Source organism: Bos javanicus, chromosome 15 (assembly GCF_032452875.1).
Source record: "Bos javanicus breed banteng chromosome 15, ARS-OSU_banteng_1.0, whole genome shotgun sequence".
NCBI classification, from domain to species: Eukaryota; Metazoa; Chordata; class Mammalia; order Artiodactyla; family Bovidae; genus Bos; species Bos javanicus.
Window position 1 is genome coordinate 63,911,495 of NC_083882.1, and position 25,576 is coordinate 63,937,070.

The 25,576-nt window shown below is 43.9% G+C and overlaps 2 protein-coding genes across 11 annotated transcripts in view; one reads left to right on the forward strand and one right to left on the reverse strand.

The window, feature by feature from the left end:
• The window catches only part of TCP11L1 (t-complex 11 like 1), a 33,467-nt gene extending 15,814 nt beyond the window's left edge, over positions 1–17,653 (forward strand). For 7 of the 10 annotated variants that reach the window (XM_061381065.1, XM_061381068.1, XM_061381066.1 and 4 more), the window contains 5 exons: positions 2,636–2,772; positions 5,282–5,478; positions 8,300–8,481; positions 10,314–10,486; positions 13,921–17,653. In XM_061381065.1, the coding sequence (XP_061237049.1) occupies positions 2,636–2,772; positions 5,282–5,478; positions 8,300–8,481; positions 10,314–10,486; positions 13,921–14,123 (892 nt within the window). In that variant the 3' untranslated portion in view covers positions 14,124–17,653. Of the gene's footprint in view, positions 1–2,635; positions 2,773–5,281; positions 5,479–8,299; positions 8,482–10,313; positions 10,487–10,947; positions 13,364–13,920 lie in introns of those variants that run through there. The other 3 variants (XM_061381072.1, XM_061381073.1, XM_061381075.1) reach the window with 3 other exon arrangements.
• Positions 13,466–25,576, reverse strand: part of CSTF3 (cleavage stimulation factor subunit 3) — a 74,941-nt gene continuing 62,830 nt past the window's right edge. The window contains exons 17-21 of the mRNA XM_061381062.1: positions 25,257–25,452; positions 23,030–23,183; positions 22,216–22,310; positions 22,013–22,073; positions 13,466–21,507 (exon numbers count right to left, since the gene is read on the reverse strand). Coding sequence (XP_061237046.1) covers positions 21,305–21,507; positions 22,013–22,073; positions 22,216–22,310; positions 23,030–23,183; positions 25,257–25,452 — 709 coding nt within the window. The 3' untranslated portion in view covers positions 13,466–21,304. The remainder of the gene's footprint in view (positions 21,508–22,012; positions 22,074–22,215; positions 22,311–23,029; positions 23,184–25,256; positions 25,453–25,576) is intronic.

A 25,576-nucleotide genomic window follows, 5' to 3' on the forward strand; every position in this document is an offset into this window, starting at 1 on the left:
TCCTTTCTGTCCATAGGCAATTTACCAGGGTTATTTTCCCCATAAGCAATGTTGCCTAGTAGTTGTTGGGGGTAACTTGTAACTGGACATGCCCCCCATAGACACCCTAGAAGGCATACCTTGGAGTTGTTATGAGCTTTTAAGCTGGGGGGGGGGCTCCCACATTTCTGAGCTGTCTGCTCATGGTTGATATTGTAACTCTTCTTGCAAAGGAGTGCTTGGTGTCACCCTGTTGGCAAGCTGTGTGGATAGATGGTGTCAGACCTGTGGTTTACAGTTGTCTTGTGAGTCTGTTCAGCTGAACCAAAGAAGACCTTCCAGTGGGCATTGCAAGCCTAACTTTTTTTCATTAATATTACACCCTAATTATTTCATTTATTTTTTCACTGAAAGTGTCATTGAGATAATTGTATATTCACATGGAGTTGTAAGAAATAATGCAGTGCACTCTATCCCACCTCTCCCAAGGGTGACATTTCACAAAACTATCATCCTCAGTGTGTTGATCCTGATACAGTCCACTGATCTCATTGAGATTTCCTATATACACATGTATGTGTTTATGTATAGTAATTTTTATACAATTTTATCACCTGAGTTTGCATATCCACCACCACATTCAAGATACTAAATAGTTCTGACACTCCAAGGATCTCTTGCATTGCCCTTTTATAACCAACTATATCACTTGTTTAAACTCCTCATAAGTATTTTCAGTGGCTGCAAAGCATCCTTTTTCATAGATATTATTAACTGTTTCTCTGTTAAGGTATACAATTAGATCTTGTATAGTTATTTAGTACTTAACCCTGTAGAGAAAATATCTCTGCACAAAACGTTTTTCTGTATTTTAGGTTATTTTGTAAAGATAGATTCTTAAAATGACATTACTGTGTCAGAGGATGTGAACAGTTTTAAGACTCATTGCATGTTAGCAGGTTCCTTTTCAAAAGTTTTATAAGCAAAAAAAGTTTCATTTCTAGCTTTCTTGACATCATCATGCTATCAATATTCATTACCTAGAAAAACACCCGGCATTGTAAGGTTACCTCAAGGTTTAGATAGAAAATGTTTAAAAGACTGCCTCAAGATAGTTATTGAATTGTTCATTCATTCAACAAGCTCTTACTGAGTACCTCTTATGTGCTAGGCATGGTGTTAGTAGAAATAAGATAGTCAGTAAGAGCCCATAATCTAGGCTTCCCTGGTGACTCAGATGGTAAAGAATCTTACCTGAAATGCAGGAGACCCAGGTTCAATCCCTGGGTCAGGAAGATCCCCTGGAGAAGGGAATGGCGACCCACTCCAGTATTCTTGCCTGTAGAATCCCATGGACAGACTAGCCTGGTGGGCTACAGTCCATGGGGACGCAAAGAGTCGGACATGACTGAGCAACTCAACTTTCACTTTTAAGAGCCATAATCTAGCCAAGTTAAATGCGGAATTCCTTGGAAGAGATCCTCTGGGGAAGTAGCTTGTAGCAAACTCAGATTCCTGCTGGAAGGAGAAGGGCCTGGGGAAACCGGGTGTACACACCTTACTGAAGGAGGCTGCAGTGGCTGCTTAGCGCCAACCGGTGTAGCTGAGATGGAATGTGGGCCCGGGTTGCCAGATCTTTTGATTTTTCAAGAGAAACTAGAAATCCCAGCCTTTAAAAACACTGTGAGCACAAAACTTGTGGGTCACTTCCAGTCAGTGGTCTGCCAGCTGGCACTTTCCAGTAGTCCTTGGGTTCCTGTAGGTGAATTCAGGGGCCTATTGGGAATGCTCAAAGGAGAGGCACAAGGCCCTCCAGAAAGTGGGCTGCCCCGTATACTTGGGAGTGGGACAGAGTGGTGGCGGGGAGAGGCCCCGAATTGTTCCTCAGACCATGTATCCTGTCCCATACGTGATCATCTTGTGTGTGGGTGAGTTCATTCTGTTGTATGATGTCCTGTCAGCCCCAGAGGGCGTCAGGAGACCCTGAGGATGTTTGATCTGACTCTTCCCTCTGTGTAGGGCCACACCGAAACCCCACCTTGGTTCTTCCCCACCTTCTGCAGGTGGTCGCGAGGCAGCAGTGCTGCAGGTATGGGGGGGCATGCTGTGGAAGGCATCTTTGGTATCATGTCAGTTTTGCCCATTGGGTACTTTCAGAGCACAAACTCACAATTATGCTGCCAAAGCCAGAGCATAAAACCTGCCCTGGAATTCAGAGACTAGGGCAGGGGAAGAGAAAGGAGAGAGTTAATTGTCTTTCTCTCCTAGGAAAGGAAAATAACCTGTAAGCTTGGAGACCCCGTGGTGAGCTCTGTGCTCTTAACCTCGGTCTGGGGCCATGGTCTGGGGCCATTCTTCCTCTGCTGCCGTGAGGGCTGACCCAGAGCCAAGGAATGAGCTCTGGGCCAGACAGGCAGTGGGGAAAGTGATGTTTGCCTAGGGGCATGGGTGAGATCAGAGAGCAGCTTAAAAATTTGCAGTCCTTTCTTCTAAATTTGTTTTTCTTAATCTGCTTTCTCATGGCTTCTCCAACTTTTCTTGCTGCCCTTTCCAGGATGAAAAAACTACCTCAAATCAGCTCACTTCATTTTTTTTTTTTTTAACAGCAGTATTGACTTTGCAATTGCCTAGTGCTAAATCCTCTTATCTCTTCCAGGGCGATTTTTTCAGCGTTGGACCTAATGAAGGTGGACATGGCGAACTTTGCCGTCAGTAGCATTAGGCCGCATCTCATGCAGCAGTCGATTGAGTATGAAAGGAAGCAGTTTCAGGAGTTCTTGGAGAAGCAGCCAAGTATGTTTAGTGTTTTGTGGTACTTATTTGTTGTCTGTGTTTTTTTCATTTTAGTCACTGTAGGTTGTTGCAAAATGATATTTTCAAAACAAAATGAAAATTTAATATGGGAATACGTGCGTGCGTGCTAAGTTACTTCAGTCATATCCTACTCTTTGCGACCCTATGGACTGTAGCCCGCCAGGCTTCTCTGTCCATAGGATTCTTCAGGCAAGAATACTGGAGTGGGTTGCCATGCCCTCCTCCAGGGAATCTTCCAGACCCATGGATCGAACCAGCATCTCTTATGTCTCCTGCATTGGCGGGTGAGTTCTTTACCATTAAGCCACCTGGGAAGCCCAGTATGGAAGTACAGTAGTCTCATTTGAAGACAGAAAAACAAGACGTTAGGCCTTGATAACTTAGTTGACAAGCAAGAGAACTGTAAGTAGATGAGGAGAATAGAAATTTAAAAGAACAATGAAGTCCTAAATTAAATGAATTTTTAACGAAAACATCAATTTGAGGTAAATTGTTTACTTGGCCTTGATTTTTAAACTGTTTAGCTCACATTTCTTTTCTCTATGAGGTACATCAAGAAATTTCGCTTTGTTGTGTGTATAGATCTTCTGGTTTCATAATCAGAAAAGGTTTCATTTTTATGAATGTCTCAGATGATTGCTGGGAACGGTTAACTTTGGAGCCAAACTATGTTGCATTTCTAGGGTCCTTTTTTTGGTCTCTGCCTTGGCAGCAGATGGTCTCAGTGAATTGCGGTCTTCAGTTCCAATTTATTACGCGTTCCTTTTAGCCTGTAAATTTGCTGGTCACAGATGAAAATGGCAGTCTCTGGATAGATTGTGTAGTCTGATCAAAGTTGTTAATTCAGTGCCCCTGCTTGAATTGACTATGTACCGGCTTTGCCACAGATGACCTCACAGTAAGCCTAGGAGGTAGACACTATTTTTTAAACCAATTTTACAGATGTGGAAATAGTTTTTGAGGGATTTTTGACCAGAACTTATGACCACAGGGATTTCCCTGGTGGTCCAGTGGTTAAAAATCCGCCTGTCCATACAGGGGACACAGGTTCACTTGCCCGTAGGGGAATATTACACATCCCATAGGGCAATTAAGCCCACTCACCACAACTTTTGAAGTCTGTGCTCCACAACAAGAGAAGCCACCTTAGTGGGAAGCCCTCACACTGCAACTAGGGAACGCCTGCGAGTACAAAATTGACCCACTCAGCTCTTTTTCTCAACCAGTATTGTCCTGCGCCTCAGGAGACAGCAGGGTTACAGTTTACAGGCTGAAGAGCCTTAGAGTAAGGGTCAGGTGCCGGCAGCCGGTCAGAGTTACTCGCAGCATGAAAGCCGAGGTTTCCCAGAGCTGGTGGCCTATAGAATGCTGCCTCCAGAGGCTAAAGGGAGAGCGAAGCCCAGAACCGAGAGCTCGGCGTGATCAGCGTGTGGGCAGGACCAGAGGTGTGTCCGGCTGCAGCCGTGAAGAGCGGACTCCAGCCGTGCCCTCGACTGCCCGCTTGGTGGCAAGGCGGCCTCCACTGATGGGGCTGCAGCCCACTCGTGTCCTGTCAGAGGGTTTTTTTTGCTCAGACAATGTGGACAGAAGCTTCATCTTCTTGCTCTTGTGTCCCTCAGAATCCCGGGTATCTACTCAGCTTAGAAGAGTAGGAAAGCATGCCGGCAGATGGGAGACAACAAGGTCCCCCCGCTGGGGTGGGGGTGTCCCCCCAAATGCCATGCAGTATGTACCAAACAGGTGACAGGACTTACCCCAGCGAGGCTGACCGGAAACCAGATTGATAGGAGGCTGAGATCTAGACAAGGACAAGCCTCATTTTCAGTGTGGAGGGTACTTTACACTGGGAACTCTAGCCAGCATCTCCCCCCATCTGTCCCTGGGCAGGAATTTTCACATCTCACTGAGCTGGACTTACCAGAGCTTCCAGCCGCGTGTCATGCATGAGTGGCTGGGGTGGGAGAGAAAAGAGCAAAAGTCTGCCGAAGATCTGAGGTGGCAAGACCAGGGTGGTGCGCTGCGCCCGCCGTCACGGTCAGCCCTCACAGCCGCCTCTGGGGTGGCGCTGGTGCGTGCATACTAAGTTGCGTGTCGTGTCTGACTCTGTGCGACCCTGTGGACTGTATTTTCCAGGCAGGAATACTGGAGTGGGTTGCCATGCCCTCCTCCAGGGATGCCATGCCCTTCCCGACCCAGGGATCGAGCCCGTGTCTCTTATGTCTCCTGCATTGGCAGGCGGGTTCGCTACCACTAATGGCACCTGTGCCAGACCTTTGATTATGTTAAGAACCTTGACAGTCAGACAGACTATGACGAACCTAAGGTTACTCAACTGGTAATTGCCGGTCCTGTGATGTAAACTGAGGTCTGTTTGATGCCAAAGTCCATGTTCTGTACTTTACCACACTTCCAGGATGATCTTCCCTAAAGTAATTCTGGGAAGTGTCTGAGAGTGTTCAGTAATGTTCCAAGTCTTGCTTTTTCACAGATTCCCTGGACTTTGTCACCCAGTGGCTGCAGGAAGCCACAGATGACCTTATGAGTCAGAAGTATAAAAACGCGCTGCCAGCTGCGGGAGGGGCCGCCGGCTCTGGGGACGGTCCCCAGCTGGATCCCGTGGCCGTGCAGAATTACGCGTACCTGAAGCTTCTGAAGTGGGACCACCTCCACCGGCCTTTCCCTGAAGTAGGTGCTCCAGGGCAAGCTGACTGCTCATTTCTCTCTTGTACTGCTGAACTTCTGAAGAATAGTCACAACTCACATAGAGAAAGTTGTTCCTTTGTAAACCGTATAATTCCTGGGTTTTTAGTACATTCACAGAGCTGAGCTTCCATTACCACTGTTTCATTTCGGAGCATTGTCATCACCGGAAAGAAAACCCTGGACCCATTAGCGGTCACTGTTCTTCCCCCTTTCTCCCCTCACCCCTTGGCAACCTACTCTCTGTCTCGATGGATTTGGCCTATTCTGGACTTTTTGTTTAAATGGAATCGTACAATATTGGCCGTTCATGTCTAGCTTCTTAGCATAAAATTCATCCATGTTGTAGCATGTATCAGTACTTCATTCCTTTTTTTTAAAATTGTGGTAAAATATATGTAAAGTTTACCCCCTCCCCACATCTTTTTTCTTTGACTGAACCCTTTGGCCTGTGGGATCTTAGTTCCCTGAACCAAGGATGGAACCCCCCCACTGCCTTGGAAGGCAGAGTCTTAAACTACTGGGGAAAGTCCCTCCCATCTTTACGTGTGCAGTTCTGGGCATTAGGTGCATTCACATGACGAGCCATCACCTCCACCCATTTACAGAGCAAGCTGAAACTGCGCTCTTTAAGCACTAACTCCTCGTTCCTGTCCCCTCCGGTCTCCTCTGTGTTTCTGGATCTGACTGCTCGGTGCTGCATATGAGTGAAATCACACAGTGCTTTGTCCTTTTATGTCTTGCTTATTTCACTTAGTATACTATCTTCAAGGTTCCTCCACGATGTTGCCTGTGTCCGCACTTCTTTCTGAGTCTGAATCTCTTCCATTGTGTGGCTCGCCCCATTTTGCCTCATTCATCAGTTGATGGACACTTAAGTTGTCTCCACTTTTAGGCTCTTGTGAACTGTGCTGCTCTGAATATTTGTGTACAAGGTTTTGTGTAGACATGTGTTCCCACTTCCCTTAGGTATGTATCTAGGATTAGAACTGCTGGGTCACGTGGTGACTCTTTGGCGCTGCCAGACCGTTCTCCAGAATATCTGCCTCGTTTTGTAATCCCTCCAAGAGTGTGTGTAGCTGCTAATTTGTGCTGCGGAGTGTCTGTCCTGTTTTTACTCATCCTGATGAAAACCCTAACTCAGCGATGTTGCTTTTCAGTTTTATCTAAAGAAACTGCTTCTCCTTCCATGCAGAGCCATGGTTTTTTGTTTTTTTTTTTCTTTGTATGTTTTTTAGAATAAGTGCTTCTAACAGCCAGAATCCCTTAAGGAGATGACTAACTAGGGATTCCCCAGCAAATAGGTGGTTTGGTGTCTAGACTCCCTTTCTTTTTTGAGGGCACTCAGGCTTCTTATCTCTAGCCTTCTCTGCTACTTCTCTAATTTTCTTTCTCAGTTCCTTATTTTTCCTTTTAAGATGTTGTGAGCCTGAGTTTTCACCTCTTGCCTCTGAGTTCCCTGTTTCGTGCCAGACCAAGCTCTAAAGAGGGTGTTGAACTGGGCGTGGGGGAGGCTCCTTCCTGAAGAGTCACTGGCTCTCTCGTCTCTCCTGTAGATGTTTTGTTTGAAAAATTGCTGTGGGGAAAACGGTGTTTTCAGTGGGGGTAGGTATCCACTCTCAGAATTGATCCTTGGAAATTTTTTTTCCCCCCATAGGTAAGAAGTGGATTTATTTAAAGAGAAACACACTCCCCAGACAGAGTATGGGCCATCTTGGAAGGCCAGAGCAGCCCAGAAATATGGTGTGATAGTTTTTAAGGGCTGGGTAATCACATTGGCTAATGAATGGGAGGATTTACATCCTAAACCCAAGTACTACATACTGCTAGGAGGCTTCAAAGCAAGGACGCTGCTGCCATGTAACAAAGTGAAGTCAAAACAGGGACTGGTAAAGCCTCTCTGTTTGACAGTAGAGGAGTATCAGCCTTCAGAGATGGTTTTTACTTCGCAGAGAGGATTCTGGGCTAAGACTCCACATTGTTAACGTCCTGATTTGGTGCAGTAGTTTCTTATAGCAATACCGGTCCTTAAACTTTATTTGGTTAATCTATAAAAACTCAGATTGGATGTCATATCCCCCCAAACTCTCCATTGCCCTTTCCCTCACCCCACACAGGGGACTTTGGCCCGGCCGGACCCAGGCCTGTCCGTAACACGGGGACACTGTCAGAAGTTCACTCACTGACTGCTTTCCATGTGGCTTTGGGTTACCTGTCATTCCTGCTTTTCCTATTGACAGTCTTTCTCTTTTTTTATTCACTCCCCATTTCTTGAGAGCCTCCCTTGTGCTGGATCCAGAGGGGGATATTGAGGTGAAGAAATACATCTCCCCCCTCCTTCCCTCCGGTGCCCTGGATAGAGTGGATTTATTGAGTTCTGGCTCTGCCAGCTGCTTTATATACATGGTCTTTTTTCATCTTTATTTATTTATTTTTTACTTTTATTGAAGTATAGTTGATTTACAGTATTGTATTAGTTTCAGGCAAAGTGAATCAGTTATACATACACATGTATCTACTCTTTTTTTTACATTCTTTCCCCATGTAGGTCATTACGGAGTATTGAATAATTAATTCCCTGTGCTATACAGTAGGTCCTTATTAGTTACCTATTTTGTATATACTAGCGTGTACATGTCAATCCCAATCTCCGAACTTGTCCCGCTCCCTTTTTTTCATCTTTAAAACAGCCCCATGGAGGAGGAATCCCCGTTTTGCATAGTTGCGGGGGCTGTGGCCACACCGCCCTCTGCTGGTCATAGCTTGAACCTGCAGCTCAGGATGATTTCTGTTGTATTCATCGCAGACAGTTTTGATGGACCATTCTCGCTTCCAAGAGTTCCAGCTCCAGCTGGAGCAGCTGACCGTCCTGGGGGCCGTGTTGCTGGTCACGTTCAGCATGGCAGCCCCAGGGATCGCCAGCCGGGCTGACTTCGCCGAGAAACTCAAGATGATTGTAAAGATTCTGCTCACAGACATGCATCTGCCGTAAGTGGCCAAGAGCTGTGGGGGAGGGTCTTCAATGGATGGTGCGAGGCAGAGGGTGGCAGGGAGCAGGCTTGGGTGGGGGGGTCTGCAGTGTGAGACAGAATCAGGGCCACTCACGAGGGACCGAGGAAATCTGGCTCTCCAGTGCCCTACAGAATTTATTCAGGGTCACACGGTCAAAGTTAGAGTCAACTCTAGGGTTGCTGAGCAAGGCTCTGGGACAGTGGCTTTCAAATGTTTGTGACCAGGACGCCTAGTAAAGAAATCCATCTTCCATGGCGACAGTGCACACTTGAACATTCATGTAACTAAAATAAAAACTTCAAAAGTGAAACTTACCCAGCTGTGCTTAATACTTCCTGGTATTTCTATTATATTCTTGCTCCATTAAAAAAAAAATATTGGTTGTTATCCAATGTTACCCTACGTTCACCACCTAACAGTTTTGCCAACACAGCCCTGGGGAAAGGTCAAACAAAAACCAAGTTGCAGTCTTCCAGTGTGTGTGAATGTGATTGACGTTTTCTGCCCTTTGCACACTCCTCATAGACGTTCTGTGCTGAGTGTGAATGGGTTATTTATCAACCAGCAGCAGTCCTTGCTTGTGTGAGGGCAGCGGCTGTGAGTGCTCCTGCAGTGAAGTCAGGTTAGGTGATTTGTGTGGTTTCCACCTTTCAGAATGGTTCTAAATAAAGCTGCTAATGGTAAAGAACCCTCCCGCCAGTGCAGGTAGGCAGAAGAGATGTGGGTTCAATCCCTGGGTCGGGAAGATCCCCTGGAAAAGGGCATGGCAACCCTCTCCAGAATTCTTGCCTGGAGAATCCCATGGACAGAGGAGCCTGGCAGGCTATAGTCCGTAGGGTCACACAGAGTCGGACACGACTGAAGCAATTAAGCACACACAAATAAAACTGTATCTAACGAGGTTCAACTTAGAGGATTCTTCAGGTGGAATGTCCACAAACCTCCTCCTCCTCACAAAGTGGAGAAACTGGCTGCTGAGTTTGCACACAGCCTGAGTGTGTTCAGTGCCATGAGGGGTGTATACATGAGTCCTGACCTGGCCCTCAACAGTCTTGACTCCTGCAGGGTGTTTGCTGAGGCGAGGCCTGGCCTGAGGCCCTTGCACAGGTGTAGCCCTGGGCTGTCGCCTAAGTTCCCCACCAGTAAAACTGCTCTGTCACAGCTCCTGAGGAGTGGGTCCTGTCTGGTGCTCCCTCAGAAGGCCAGCCCCGGCGTGTCCACCCTGGCCCCAGCGTCGAGTCCCAGGGCTCAGACGTTTGCTCTAGATCCAGGAGAGAGGTGATTGCCCTCTTAGAAAACACCCACCACCACGAGGGCTCCCTCCAGAGATGTCAGGGGAGCCCGGGAGCTCTAGGAAATCGAGGTGTGAATTTTAAATTTAAGGTTTCAGTTCTGTTTATTCTTTGAAAGTAGTTAATACACTGTCTCAAAAGCCAAACAGATAAAGTGGTGTCCAGTGAAAAGTTTGTCTCCTGCTACCACATTTCTGGTTGTTGGTGTTGCTCCAGAGGTGTCCAGGGTAGGCCTCGGTCAGTTCCAGCCTTATTTCACCACACAGATGCGAGCAAGAAGTTGGGTTTTAGATTGTTAGACCAGGTATAACCTGAGCCCTCCCCTCGCCTTTCTGTAAGAGAGAAGCTCCCCGAGTTGGGTGGACACGGTCTGAGAGGCTTGGGGCAGGGAAGGGTCACAGTTTCCCCCTGAACCGGCCAGTCCACAAATGGGTCGCGGGGGCTGGGGCTGAGGGGACTGTGCACTCGGTTCACGGACCCTCCCTTCCCTGCTTCTCCTTCCCTTCTCTGCTCAAGCTCCTTCCACCTGGAGGACGCCCTGACTGCTGTCGGGGAGAAGGTCTGCCTGGAGGTGAGCAGCTGCCTTTCCCTGTGCGGCCTCAGCCCGCTCACCACAGACAAGGAGGCCGTGCTCAAGGGTCAGATCCAGGCCGTGGCCAGTCCTGACAACCCCATCCGCAGGATCGTGGGTACGTCTTGGGGGGAGTCGGGGCCAGGGATGTGCCTGTGATGGGCTGGCGGACATTGTGGAGAGGAGAGGGATTAATCACCTCCGTGTGGTGAGGGCGACCCCAAGTTCTGATAAGCGGCCGGCAGCCAGCACTGTCCTGAGGGCTCTGGCTTTGGAATCCTGGGTCTTGGTTCAGAACCCTGCTCCAGCACCGTGAGGTAGTGGGAAATATCTGTGTTGGTCTCCTCCTGGTTCCTGGCACAGAGCTCCTGGGACTCTGGTGGTTTCCTCCGTGAGAAGAGCTCTGGGAGCACCTTTTATTCGAATATTTAGTCTTTCCCCGGCTCCTGATCCGGAGCTCCTGCAGCCTTTGGAATTTCCTGGGTCTGGGGAGCGTCTTTTGTTCTGAAGAGGTGACTCTTTGGACTCCTGGAGGGGCTGACTCTTTGGACTCTCTCTTGGGGGCTGGTCCCCCAACAGGCCAAGCCATGATTGGAAGTTTGGAACTTTCAGCCCTACCCTCTGTTCTCCAGAGAGAGAGGAGAAGGACTGGAAATGCCTGCAAGATGAGCCCTTCATGAAAATCCCAGAAGTACAGGGTGTGGAGAGCTTCTGGGTGTGTGAACACATCCGTGTAGTGGGGCGGGTGGTGCGTGCACCCCTGCTGCACGAGAACAGAGGCTCTGGCCCTCGGAATTCTCCCCGCCTCGCCTCATGAGTGTCTTCACTGTTCACTTGTATCCTTTATCAGAGCCTTTATTATATAATATAAACCGGTGAAACCTCCCTGAGTTCTGTGAGCTGCTCTAGCAGATTACAAATCCACGGGAAAGATGCCATGTGAACCTCTGATGTGTAGTCAAGTCAGACAGAAGTGGCGGGTGACCTGGGGACCTACTCCTGGTTGGTGTCTGACGTGGGCATCAGTCTTGTGGGCCTGAGCCCTTAACCTGTGGGAACAGAGGCTATGTCCAGGTGGTGTCAGAACTGAGTAAGATTGTGGGACACCCAGCTGGGGTCACAAACAATTGCTTGGTGGTGGGAACCCTTCTCCCCCAGATCTGGAGTCAGAAGTGTTTTGAGGGGCTTCCATGGTGGCTCAGATGGTAAAAAAGTCTGCAGTGCAGGAGACCCAAGTTTGATCCCTGGGTTGGGAAGATCCTCTGGAGGAGGGCATGGCAACCCACTCCAGTATTCTTGCCTGGAGAATGCTCATGGACTGAGGAGCCTGGCGAGCTGCAGTTCATGAGGTCGCGCAGAGTCAAGCGACTTAGCACGTGTGCCTGGTGGTCCAGTGGTTAAGACTGCACACTTCCAGTGCTTCCACCACTCGGGGCACAGGTTTGATCCCAGGTTGGGGAACTAAGGTCCCACATACCACAAGGCGCGGCCAAAAGAAAAAGAAACACAAAACAAAACCCAGAAGTTTTTTAGACGTTGTAATGGGGCAAGGGTGAGGAGAAGCACAGCTGTAGGTCGAGACTAAGATGGGTTTTCTTTGCAAGTACTTACTGTGTAGCTTGAGGAAGTGATATGATACTTGAGATTCTTCGTCTCTAAAAAGGGAGTAATACCAGCACCTCTAGGGTTGCTGAGAGGACTGCAGGTGATCATGTTAAATATAAGTAAGGTCCTTCCTGCCGAACCTGGCAGCACATAGTGAGGACTCTGCAACAAGTCGCAGTTATTAAAAATATTACTGCTATATGAGCTGTTCCTTTCCATCATCACTGTTTGATTCTGTTCACTGGTTGATCAAGGAACACATCTAATATTTAATTTTTAGGATTATTGTTATTTGATTGTGAAGTCCTTCCTCAACTTCTTTATGAAATCAGATAGCTGTTCCTCTTATAAATAATGGAAAGTTAGCAGGCTTCAGGCAAAAGCAGAATGATTCATGGTTATCAGATTCTGAGTAGAGGCTGAACCAGCGATGTGGGTGTGCTTCTAATACTATCACTTGGTTTTCTTTATTCCTAGGTAATATTTTATGATGGAGAAGGAAACGGCAACCCACTCCAGTAGTCTTGCCTGGAAAATTCCATGGACAGAGGATCCTGGTGGGCTATAGTGCATGGGGTCGTGAAGAGTTGGCCGCTACTGAACAACTGAGCAAAATATTTTATGAAAAGAAAGAAAGTCCCTCAGTCATGTCTGACTCTTTGCGACCCCGTGGCCTGCCAGGTCCATAGTATTCTCTAGGCAAGAATACTGGAGTGGGTTGCCATTCCCTTCTCCAGGGCATCTTCCTGACCCAGGGGTTGAACCCAGGTCTCCCGAGTTGACAGGCGGATTCTTTACCATCTGAGCTACCAGGGAAGCCCTGCCAAAACAAGAATGCTGTCAGAAGTGGGATTTATAAAAAGAGAGTTACATGAATCAGTGTTTTTTTTAAATATTAGATTTTTCCACCCCAGGCCTGCCTTAGTTACAGTTTCATCTTTGGATTCCTCAGGGGGAGCCTCCTGATGTTGCAGGGCCCTCAGACCCTCAAGATCATTGTCGTCAAGTGGGGTGTGGATGCGGGAAAGGGCTGTGAGGAGACTGCTGGCTACCAGGCTGCTCCCTTGGTTCTGCCAGCTAAGTTGTTTAGTCACAGCCAGTGGCGGTGTGTTACTGGCACCCAAAGAGTGTAAGTCAGTCACACCTGAGAAGGTTCCGTAGTTGAGGGGGGCGTGAAGTTTGAAAATGCTTATTCGATATAAATGCCCTTGTTGTTTTTGTAATAAAATCTGCAAGGTTGCGGCTTGCACACACTCTTTTTTGGCAGCTGAGGCTGCACAGGAGGGTACAGCACCATCATAGGGGTGAGGGTGGGGGGCTAAGAAAGCAAACGAAGTGATTCCAGGGAGTAGGACAAGCTGCCCACAGCTCCGTGAGCGTCACTGTGGGCTGTGGAGAAGGAGGCTCAGGCTTGTCTCATGGGCTTTGTGGGAAAAACTAGATCACAGGTTAGGAGTGCTGGAATCGTCTTTCTTTCTCCTCTTTTTGGAACTTGTATTTCTTGCTTTGTCCCACTTTTTTTTTTTTTTTTTTTTATGTATTTCCTCCCACTTTTCATGTGGTCTTCAACAGTGGCTAATGTTGGTCTCGTTGCACCCTGCTCCTCTGAGAGCAGAGCCTGTCAGCACCCTAGACACCCTTAATCGTCCATGCGTTTATCCTTGCTTTCCAAGTATGTAATTTGGGACATTGTCTGGAGGCCGGGTCTCATGGCAGGCCCTGGGTGCCAGGGAGAGAGCGACAGACAAGAGGAGCGTGGTCCCACCCCGTGGAGGACACATTACCAAAGAGATGAATGTTCAGAAGTGGGAGGTGCCCCACTTCCCTTTGAGAAAGGGAAGACTTTCCTCAAAAAGGTGATGTTTAGGCTAAAAACTGAAGCATAAACAGAAGTTTGTAAAGTCGCCCTAACTAGGAAACAAACATCTGCTTTCTCTTCAATCACAGATTCCCGAATCCTGACCTTCTTAGACGCCTACCTTGCCTCAAGTCATCAGAAGCCATCACCCATAGCCCCTGGGGGATTGGGTCCGATTCAAAAAGAGCTGGAGGAAGTTGCCGTTAAATTCGTGCGCCTGGTCAACTATAACAAGATGGTGTTCAGTCCCTACTATGACGCCATCCTCAGTAAGACCCTCGCCAGATCCTAACACGTATAGTCCCTGTAGCAGCAGTATTACTTGCTCGACCTGTTCTCAGCTGTGATGTGGCTTTGGAAAATGGCTATTTAGTACATTTCTGTTTAATAGCACAGATTCCAAAAGGAAGAATATTGTGTATCAATGTTGAGAAGACTTGTTGGAAAATGCACTGAATTCTCTTTTGGGGGTTTGTATTTATGAGCGCAAGTTTACATCAGAGAGGCTGTTGTCCTGAGTTTCATAGGCAGCACTCAGCTTTTAACAGGACTGTCCTGTGTATATCACGGTTGTAGCTGCCTGTCTCTCCCTCGAGTCTGGGACTGCTCTTCTGCCATCTGGGTTGTTTTTCTTTTAGACACACGAGAGTATCTGCCAGCTACCCCAGAGTGAGAAGCCAAGCCATGATGCATTTAGACGCGCCCCTCTCTTGCACAGCCCACCCCTCCTCCCTCCAGGTATTTAAGTTAGAACTTTATAAATCTTACTGCCTCCCGTCTGCCCCCCTCGACCCCCAGTTATTTATTGCTTTCTCCCCTCCTGGCCCAGCCAGAGCCCTGGAATCCTTTCATTCTGGAGGAGTTATGAATACTTGATTTAAAAAAGCTTTCTCTTTTGTACAAAATTACTTCTGAACCTGGATGATAGTGTTGATGGGATGTAGAGAAAGGAAAATTCTTTGATTTTTATGTCTTGAAAGTTGAGAAATCTTTAAAAAAAAATATGCTAGTGTAATATAAAAGAAGACAGATATCGGAAGTTTTTACTGAAAAGTTCACCCTGATACAACACCTTGAGGTATTGACTGAATTCGAATTCCAGAATTGGATTTAAGTGTTTTCAGATAAAATAGCATAAGCTCACTTACTTCTCAGGTAATGAAGTTATAGGAAATCTCTGATTTTCGAGCAGTATTTATCTAGGAACTTGAGTGACCAGAGTTCCTGACATACCCTGTGGCTGAAAGGGTAGCTTGGGGTCTCATAGATGACCTGTTTTGTTAAAGAATAAATGTGTATCTTAGGGACGTTATGTGAGAAACCGAACTGTGAAGTCATTGGGGTGATCCCCAGCTGCCAGAACCACAGGGGTGGCGTCAGGCAAGGAATCCCTTCATTCAAGCCCATAAGGGCGGGGGTGGAGCTGAGGACAGGGTTGGGGAAACATCCACCCTGTGGACCATCTAGTGATACCAGGTTCCAGAGGAGCTACTGGTTATACTGGGAGGGATGTGATTTCTCCATCTAATTGCTTCAGACTGCACTCTTAATATTTTTACTTGCAGTCAGAAATGTAAGCTGGGTTCCATGGTCAGACGTCATATTAATAAAGTTTAGTCTCAAGGACAAATCCTCCCTGGTTTCCTGGGAAGAGGTTAAAAGCTCAGTAAGTAGAACTTTTAAAGAACAAAACCACATCCTCTGTAGCGCGTTCAGTGAAGTCACCTCTGGAATTGTTCCTGGAGGTCAGGCTGCCGTGGCAGCTGCGCTCACTGGTCGTAGAGAATGAGGTTCAGTGGGCAGGGCGGGGGGGCACTCTGGCTTGCTTCCACCTCAGTGTTCAGGGGTTCCCCACCCCATCCAAGGATGTGGGAAAGGGGTGTAACCCCCCGATGCAGGGCGAGTCACCACCTCCTGTAGCCATTTTCCCTAAATCTCCAGAGTTCTTCATTCTGCTTCTTTTGCAAGAATTAACTCTTAGTAGATTTTTTCCCCCTCATGGGTTCCTACATGGATAGAGTGATGTTTGGACAGTTTGAAATCTTGATGCCCATGTAACAGGGAGCTTCACAGACTCCTGTGGCCCCCACTACCTCAGTGTCCCCTGGTGGAATTCTACAAGAGCCAGAATGAAGACAGTAAAGTTCAGAATCATGATATTCATATTGAATCGTTTTGCTGTTGCTCTTTGAAGATATGTGAGCTAGTTTTTCTTCCTGGAATCTCATAGGATTATCACTAAGGGCTAGGAAGATTCGTTTAGTTATTTAGTCACTCAGGAAATGTTTGCTAAGCATCTACTTAGAGCTCCCCCAATCCAGGGTATTCTGTCCCTCCAAGACAAAATACCTTTGGCATATAAATTATCCTTCAGAATTGAACTGGTTTTATATATATACTGCATGCTGGTTGGATTTGACATGGTTTCCTGCCCAAAAGGGTTTGTGGAAAACATATCTTTCTGGAAGTGCTAAGTTTATTTGGCAATAGTACTTCACTACAAGTGGGTAGAACTGAGCGCCTTGGGAGCTGGGTTGCGATCAGCAGGTCAGCTTGATTTCTCTGATAGTTTCCCAAATGAATGAGTGAGTGAATAAAGGTCTAGAAGTCAGCTGTCAGTTGATGAGGTGACTAGTGGGTGGCGTCTCACTGTATGAAGTTTTCTTTTTTTAATCTCATTAATTCTAAAGCAAGCTGTAAAATGTGATTGTTCATGTAATGTAACCCTATAATCCACTTCAGGTAAGAGTTACACTGATATATCTTACTGATTAATGCAGTGGACAGGTATATAGGAACTTTTTCTCTATGAAGAAAAGTTATTAAATAGTTTGACTCAATAGGCATAAAACGTGCACATTACTGGCTGACAGTTCTGAATGGCTTATTTAGCAGTTCTGTTTTTGTGGCTTATTTTAATTTCTCCAAAGTCTTAAGATTCCTGGGAAGAGAGCAGCCTCATTTCCTGCTGAATTTCAAGGGAGTGAATAGGTGTTTGCTGTTTGACTTCCAGTGATCTTTTGACTTGCCTTGACTTGTATGTAAAGCACTTGTATTTCTTTTGAGGCAGAACGGTAGAGTGGGAGGACTGAGAGCTGTCAGGAAACCAGAGCTCTAATCCCATTTCTGTCATGTGATTAGCTGGAGCAAATCGGGACCCATTTCAGTACCCATAGAATGAATGGACTAGAAAAGGGCCTTTCAAGTCTGACATTCTGTGATGAATTTGACTGGAATAACTGAAGTAGACTGCGGTCGGATTGTGCAGAGAGATCTGACTTAGAGGAAGATCTGGGTTGAGTCGTTCCTCTGTTGCCTTCTTGCAAGGAAGGCTCTGTGACTTTGGGCCATTCTTCCTTAGGCTTTGTAAAACAAGAATACTAATTCACACTTCCTGTGAGGATTAAATTTGATAATGGATATTAGAATGCTTTGTACACACAAAAGAACTATAAATGGCTTTATTAGCAACAAAGGAGAGTATTGTAACCTTTTTGCCTGTAGGTGATGACAGATTTGACTGCGGGTGCCCAGCCTCCTTCAGTCAAGCACGTTTTACAGGCCTGTAGGGAAGGTTTTCCTCCTGTCCTGTCCCAAGACTGTTATTTTCTTTTATCATCTCTTCTGTACCAGAGCTGCAATCTTACTTCTCTTATATGCTGCCACTCACCTGCACTCCAGTGATTTCTCACTTCCACCTCCGCATTATTTGAAGTAAATGAATGGATGACTGAATGGTAGTGGATGATAGGCTATGAAACTCATATTAAAAGGCACTATCTCATTGAAAACCTAAATAAAGAATTACAGTGATGTTTGCAATTGTGTATTTATATTGGGTTTTATATACCTATTTTAATGGTTTGCCTTTTTATTCATTTTTCAAAGCACCTTCATGGGACGGGGAAAGGGGAAACTTTTAAGCCTGAAATCCTCTATTAACCTACTGAATGTTCACTCATACTTTCAGAAAAAGCTAGAGTCCTAGAAATGTGTTAGAAACTTCAGCAGGCAGAATTTTACCTAAAACTGCCTTTAGTGTGGATTTCTGTCTTACCTATGTTGCCTTCTGAACTAACATATAGTTTAGAAGGCCCGATCTGATGGAATGTAATTTAGAAATCAGTTGTGTCTGACGTTGGTATCAATAGTCAGACTTCACCATTTTTCTATTTGTTTTATCTGAACTAAGCCTAGCTTCCCTGGTGGCTCAGGTGGTAAAGAACCTGCCTGCAATGCAGGAGACATGGGTTTGATCCCTGGGTAGGGAGAAGGAAATGGCAACTCACTCCAGTATTCTAACCTAGGAAAATCCCATGGACAGAGGAGCCTGGCACGGGCTACATGGGATACATGGGGTCACACAGAGTCAGACGTGACTTAGTGACTAAACAACACCCCATCTGAGCTAAACATTGAGAGCCTTTAAGTGCAACTTTTGACTTAAAGCAGCCTTAAAATCAAAGTAACACTTTTTTTCCTTTCTCATTCTCATTGCCTCTGCTTTCTGAAGTACTGCTTGCTGTGGGCTCAAAGTAGAAATTTGGTCACATCTTGGACAGGGAAGAAAATTTAGTACATGGAATTGTTTTTTTTAACTTTTATTCCCAGAGCTGATAAGCTAACTTCTGTTAAATATTTAAAGTTTTACCTAAATCAGTAATATGGTAACTGAGTTTTGTTAACTTGGCATGAATTAACCATTCAAGAATTCTGAAATTTGTATTAAATAAAATATAACTGCACTTGCTGAACATCACAGTCAAGTTAAAAACTACCAACTTTAATGAAGTTTGCTTTGGGAATTGAAATGTAAAAATCAAAATTTATGAACATGGTGATTTTAATTTTACTATCATATAAATCAACTCTTAGTTTTACATATTAAGTATATGTCAGTAGAGGATTATAAAATTACCAAATAAATTCATAATTATCCCCCAAGGTCAACATGCTGACAAAAATGGTTTTATATTTTTGTTCTTTTCCAGTAGTACATTTGATCACTTTTATATTTACTAGGTAGCTATAACCTTTTACTTTATGTGGCTACATAGATAAAACCTCTTGTTTGAAATTTAGTGCTAACAGCCAGAGTTTGACTGATTTTTGTTTAGGAAGGATTTATGGTCCTTAAATTTCATCCAGTTCTAGAATTGTGGGGAGATGCTATCGTTGTTTTTATGAAGAGGAAGGATATGAATATCTTTTGGTAATTTCTCTGCGTCCAGCAATATGGATATATGAGTCCTTGGACATGTAGGGCTGGCTATATATACCCCAGGAGTCTGCACACAGAGTTCCAAAAGTGAGTTCAGATTTCTAACATCATGCTACTTGATGTTAGATGAAGGAATTATCAATCATTCACACAGAATCATACTAAAAACCAAAAGTGCATATATTTAGACAGAACATTAAGTTCTACATATATATATAGAATATTAAGAAAATGTTTTCTTCTTAACAAGAAATAATCTGTTTGAAGTTTAAATGTCATATAATTTCTAGGGGAAAAAATCTTAGAAATAAATGCAGTAGGAGCAATTATAATACATATAAATGGCCTTAACAGTCCTTAGTCCCCAGAGAAGGCAATGGCAGCCCACTCCAGTGTTCTTGCCTGGAGAATCCCAGGGACAGAGGAGCCTGTTGGGCTGCCGTCTATGGGGTCGCACAGAGTCGGACACGACTGATGCGACTCAGCAGCAGCAGCAGCAGCAGCAGCAGCAGCAGCAGCAGTCCTCAGTAGCACTTTTCACCAAGGTAGGTAGGGGTGTGTATGTGTGTTTTGTTACAATGCTTTAAAAAAAAAAAAAAAAGGATCATTTTCCTTGCATAATCATATGGCTTTGTTTGCTCATATGGAAACACTCTTACAGACCATTACAGGTATTTGAAATCAGTTGTCTTCAATACACTACCCAACGATAGCACTCCAGCAGATTCCATATCTCTGTATTTTAAAGTCTGCTATGTGGTACTACTTGTGCCTTTCAGATTGTATTGTTGATAACCATGATATTAAAAAGAAAACCCACACAGCTTAAAAATGATACTTAACAAAATCTGAGGTAGAGCTGACTTTGTTTTAAGGAAATTTTACTCAGCTTTACTGGTAAAATACTGGAGACACACTTGTGATCAACTTCGGTAAGTATAACCTTGCTACATGTAAGTTTATATAAGAAACTGATAGAACTTTTCTTCATTTGTAGAAATATTTGAAGCTGAAATTTAATCACACTTGAATTCAAATTCTAAACTGTGTACCCAATATGTAAGATTGTCTTTTTATAGCCTTACTACTTTTCCTCTTGGTTTTTTTTTTTTTGTCCTTATTTTTAGCCTTCATTCTGAATCACAATCCTCAGGGCTCAACTTGTTTTTGGTCTAGTTTTCTAAAAATGAGCCTAGAGGAGGTAATGCTCCTAACAAAGAGCAAAACAATTCTTCTGACTTATTTTTTAAGGATAAATTTTTGCTCACTGTAATCAGTTTTTGGTTGCTTGGCCACAGTTTTCTTTGATCGGTAAGAAGTGGATTTCTTCAGCGCGAAACACACTCCACACTCTGAGTGTGGACCGTTGCCGAGGGCTAGTGCAGCCAGCCAGTAGTTTTTCTTTAATGAACACTGAAATACATGTGAGAGCAAGACAGTGAGTGATTACAGGAATACCACACTTATTTCACTTTTAAGAGAGACGAAAGATAAAATATCACAGTCTCCCTCAGATTTAATTCGGGGAAAATGCATTCATATTTGAGGATTTCTAAAATGTTTAATTTACCTCTTAAAAATGGATCCCTCATGTTTTCAAATAGTAGCAAAAAAGACCAGGAAAGGACAATAGTTGTATATATGGTAAATACAAGATGACTTGTATTGTTGACGTGTATTTGTAAACTGTGTTGGCTGAACAACATAAGCTGCTATTTCAGATGTGAACGAAAGCAGCAGCAGGAGACATGACTTTTTTTGAGATCCTTTTATTTTTTAAAGGATTGTTTTAAAATGTTAAACTACAAAACCGATTCCGTACATTCTGCCATAAATAAAACGAACAATAAGGCAGGACTCTACATAAGCAAACCAAAACAGCTGTTTTCAGAAAATGTGATAAAATGCTTTACAATCATAAGCCATCCAGTTTTTAAAATAAAACTGTTGAAAACCCACAAGTCTTCAAGTGGTACATACAAGACACCCTTGAAGCAGGAACAAAATGTGGTTCTGCCACTTAGTACTGTTCTCACACTTTTGAAAACCTAGTTCTGCTTAGAGCATAGGTCTATTCCAAATCCTAAAATTCATGTAGGTTGCTTGGTTGTTCTCGAGAACCATATGATAGAGGCACCAATGACAATACAACTTTGTTTCCAAGAACCTTGTAACAAAGCATTGTCTCTTTTAAACATATGACTTAGAGGCAAAAGGATAAGAGTTTTCTTGAGGCGGGTGCTACACCTGCCTCACCGGATTCGCTTCTGCTGCCTTGCCCTGTAAATGTCATGAACAGGGGGAACCACAGCTCCCTTTTCCTCGTCTTCATCTGAATCCTCGTTGGGCCTTTTGACAGCCTTCGTGAGCACTGCATTACTTTCCACTGGGCCGTTGCCTTCTACCGCTAGCTCTGGGGCTCCTCCAGTAATGATCCTCACAGCTTCTTCAACTGCTATTGAAGCAAAACAAAAGGACTATTGGAGGGTGTTTACAAGCATGCTACTGTGTCATTCACTTTGTTACACAGCAGAAACTAACACAACATTGTTAAGTACCTATAGCCCAATTAAAAAAAAAAAGTATGCTGTGAAGGAAAACATATGTACTACTTTGAATACTTTATCATTTTGTAGCGTCCTATTAGCAAATTCTGAGATAGTACTACTGACACTAAATAAAGACAAAAAACTACGGTTAAAATTAATAAAGTTTTCATAAGCAAAATCTGATAGTGCATGTTCACATGAAGAGAAAAGATAAGCTTTTTATGATATTTTTCTTAGCAGAATTAGAACATGAACTGGCCTCTCTGTACCAAAGAGGGTTTGGACCCCTGTGAGGTGTCACTGTACTGCTGCAAGGTGGCTAGCTGGTTTTGGAAGCTTCCATGGCGATCTCTCCTGTCTTGGAGACAATAATGTGAATTCCACTCTAAAAATGGAGCCTCAATCACTTACTATTTGGTATCTTGCATCTTCGGAAAATTTCCATTAGTTCGTCCACTTGTACAAAAGGACCCTATTTTGACACAAAGAAAACTTAATCCCCAATAATCTGACAAGTTAAAATAGCCCCACTTTGTATTTCCCAAAATAAAAAAATACATAATTACTATATTTACCCATAGAGCAAGTATCTGTCATGAAAATGGTGAACAAACCTGGAAACAAATAGGAGGAGGGAGAAGTTTCATTAAAACAACTGCTGCAGGTGGCACTGGGAACACTCCACCAGGGACAGGGTGCAAGCCCGGAGCTGTAAGGGAAAGGAACGGAGGAATGGGACGGAAGAATTTCTATACATGTAATAACTAGCACAAGTAATTTGTACATTAATTACTATGTACAAAGAGTCTATGTTGCTTAAAAACATCTTAAAATGTTGTTAGTGTTTTATATGTTTGACCAAACTCAAGTGGGTGAGACAGTGAAAGCAGTCTCAACTTCATGGCCACTGGGGGGCAGAAAGTAAACAAGAGACTGCGTAAGATGATCCAGAACCTGAGTTCGTCAGTTTTTGTCAAAGATCATGTCTAAGCCTCACAAGTCATTTTTTCAGCAAGCCCATTTAAAGTCAGTTATACAGTAACATATTTCATTGTAAGGGCCTTGTTCAAATAGAATTCAGAGACTACTACATATTAGTAACTATAAACAATACCAAATATCGCCAAAGTAAGTTTCCAGCTGTGCAGGTAACCTGTATGTAGCGGCGTTTCAGAAAACTCTCTTAAGGATCACTGCCAAATGCGTTACTGCAATCTGGATCAGTGAGGTTTTTTGTTTAAGACATTTTAAACTCATCTTGATTCAAAGATTATAGCCAAATCACTTGTCATTATTGACCCTGAGTCTAATTATTAACCTACAATGGAAAGGTCACATTAATTTGCCCCCTCCAACCCCCACACACCTCTGGATTTAAACCAACAAACAAACTGAGGGCTCAGTACTGGATCTAAAGTCATGGCTTACGTGCTAAATGTCGTGGCTGAAATGGAATCATCTGCTGAGTGTCTGGTTTAGGGTACTCTGGTTTTCTATCCACTTCATCTTTCAGAACAGGCACTATAGAAGGAGCTACAACTGGGTCTGGAATTATAGCTGCTAGCTTAGCACGGGAGACATCCTGAAAATGCAGAACAGAAGAATCCTAAACCTGAAAAAGGGACTTACAGAGTAGAACTGTGCAATTCTACACTCCTGAGGATACACTAAATAACTGGGTTAAAACCATAGCGAGAATGGAGAAAGAAAAGTGAGAATTTCCATGACAGTGAAGACTGACAAGTGTTAAGAGTCATTAGACTCAGTGCCACCAGGTGGGACATTTGTAGGATCCTTTTGTAGGTAATACATACCGGGTAGATGTATATACCTGGTAGGTAATAAATACCAGGTAGAAGTGGGGTAATCTGGAAGAAAATCTGCAGTTTTAGATATTTTCTGATATTTCCTTTCCACTAAAACCGAACATCATCCATCAGGTTCTCTAAGTGAAGAAGCTGATTAAGTAAGGTGCTCTTTCATGAAACCTAACAAAGCTTATCACCTACGTTAGTTCATAAGATTTTGCTAATGAAATGAAAAATTATTCCCAACATACTATTACAGGGGAGAAGGAATGTTTGTTGAATAACCAGTTTGTCAATTTTTGCCGTTCATTCACTCTTTGAGGAGGTAGATAGGATCACCTCCATTTTACAGAAGGGACTAACGTTCAAAGAGAGGTTCTGCAGAGGTTCTGCTATCTCCAAGGTTATATGGCTAAGAAGCAGACAGAGGAGTTGACAGCACAGGCCTCTCTGACCTCACACCCATTCTGTCTTCTTTTCAGTGTCCCAGCAATGTCTGCCAGGGCTGAGAGCAACTCTGAGAGAGCCTCTTTTGCCAGCATCAAGGGATATAAGAGAATTTCATGTTCTCAAAACTTGCTCATATGCAGTTGGTGGCAAATCTAAATGAGAACACCCACTGAGAATTGCTTTTTTTCCTCTCTTTCCCACTCTCACTTATGTGCCACACACGAAAGCATAATGATCCTTCCCAAATACACAGAATATAAACAGAAATACAAGATGGAAAATTCATGAAGATATTTTCATTAACTTCCTTAATTTCCATTTTCAACTTGGCAAAGTTGAAACAGTCTAAAGATTCCACATAACAGTCTTAAAAATGCCTTTGGCTTTTCATTAAGAATTTGTTAAACCAGGAGCAGAATCCCCTCATCCCTGAGCAGTAACCCTAGTTCAGCATAGGAATATGGGGCTGGCACACAACTGGAGCTTCCATTAATGAAAAGGTCTGAAGTTTATTTTAATCTGGTTCAGACACAAGACCAGTGAGACTCTGGCTAAAAGAGGGCAGTGAGGAAATGAAGAATGATGGTGAGGAACATCCTAATGCTGGCTGGCTTAAGGAGACCAATCAATCCAGGACTCTTGTGGATACAGCTTCCCCTTGGATTTTCATCTGGTCTTTGTTCACCTGACACAGAAAAATCAAGCACCGACAGAGCAATGGTTTCTCACCAAGGGCTATTTCTAGGCTATTAATCTTTCCTTTTGGCCTGAATGAGTTCAGGTTCCAGGTCTGTTTTCTTAATGATGCAGTAGTCCAAATAGAGGAGTTCCATTCCTAGATAAGCTGTTGGGTTGAGCAAAAAGTTTGTTCCAGTTTTGTTCCAGAACTGGAACGAAATTTTTGGCCAATTAAATAATTTCCTAAAGGCGTCCACTGAAGGAGCCCTGTTTAAAGATACAAACACTTCAAAGAAATTTATGGATTTACCAAGCTATAAAGTTTCTTCATTATATCTACAACATATATAGCAGGAATTACATTTGGTTTAAGATCTCCTATCAAAACACACTCCTCAGTTTTAAGAACTGTTAGAGAAAAACTAACAAGTGACATTCAGATTGTCCACCTGCCCACAAAATGTAAGAAATAAGGCATTGACAATTTCAGGGAAAGAATGAAAGTTTGTTAAATCTCATTTTAATTCTCATTTTGTTCAGTACTGTTGATAATATTTCACAAACCCAAGGAAAATCCCTGAACTTTTTGTATTCTGCAAATCTATAATAAAACTAGACTAATTTCAATTTCAGAATCTACTTTAAAGTTTGTCCATGAACTCTTCTAAAACGTTGGGAAAAGTACAGACATCACACACATCGTAAGCCCAAGTACATACCTTATACCCAAGTGCTTTTAGTTCACTTGCAGAGCAAGGATACAGATCCATGAACTTGTATCTGTCTACCAGTAAAGCTGTTTCTTTGCCTTCATACTCTTCTTTGAATGCTGTAAACCGTCTTTTCTCCACTTTGAGTATACTAGCTAGATCACCAATATTACTTTCAAAAGCTAGAAATCGGGCCCAGATTTCTCTGTAAGAAAATAAATATAATCAATACTTCACCATCCTGGGTTTGGGACTTACAAAAATCTTCCAGTTCCCTTCCTCCCCCTTTTTTAAATTAAAAGAATCTATTTTTTTTTATTATAAAGATT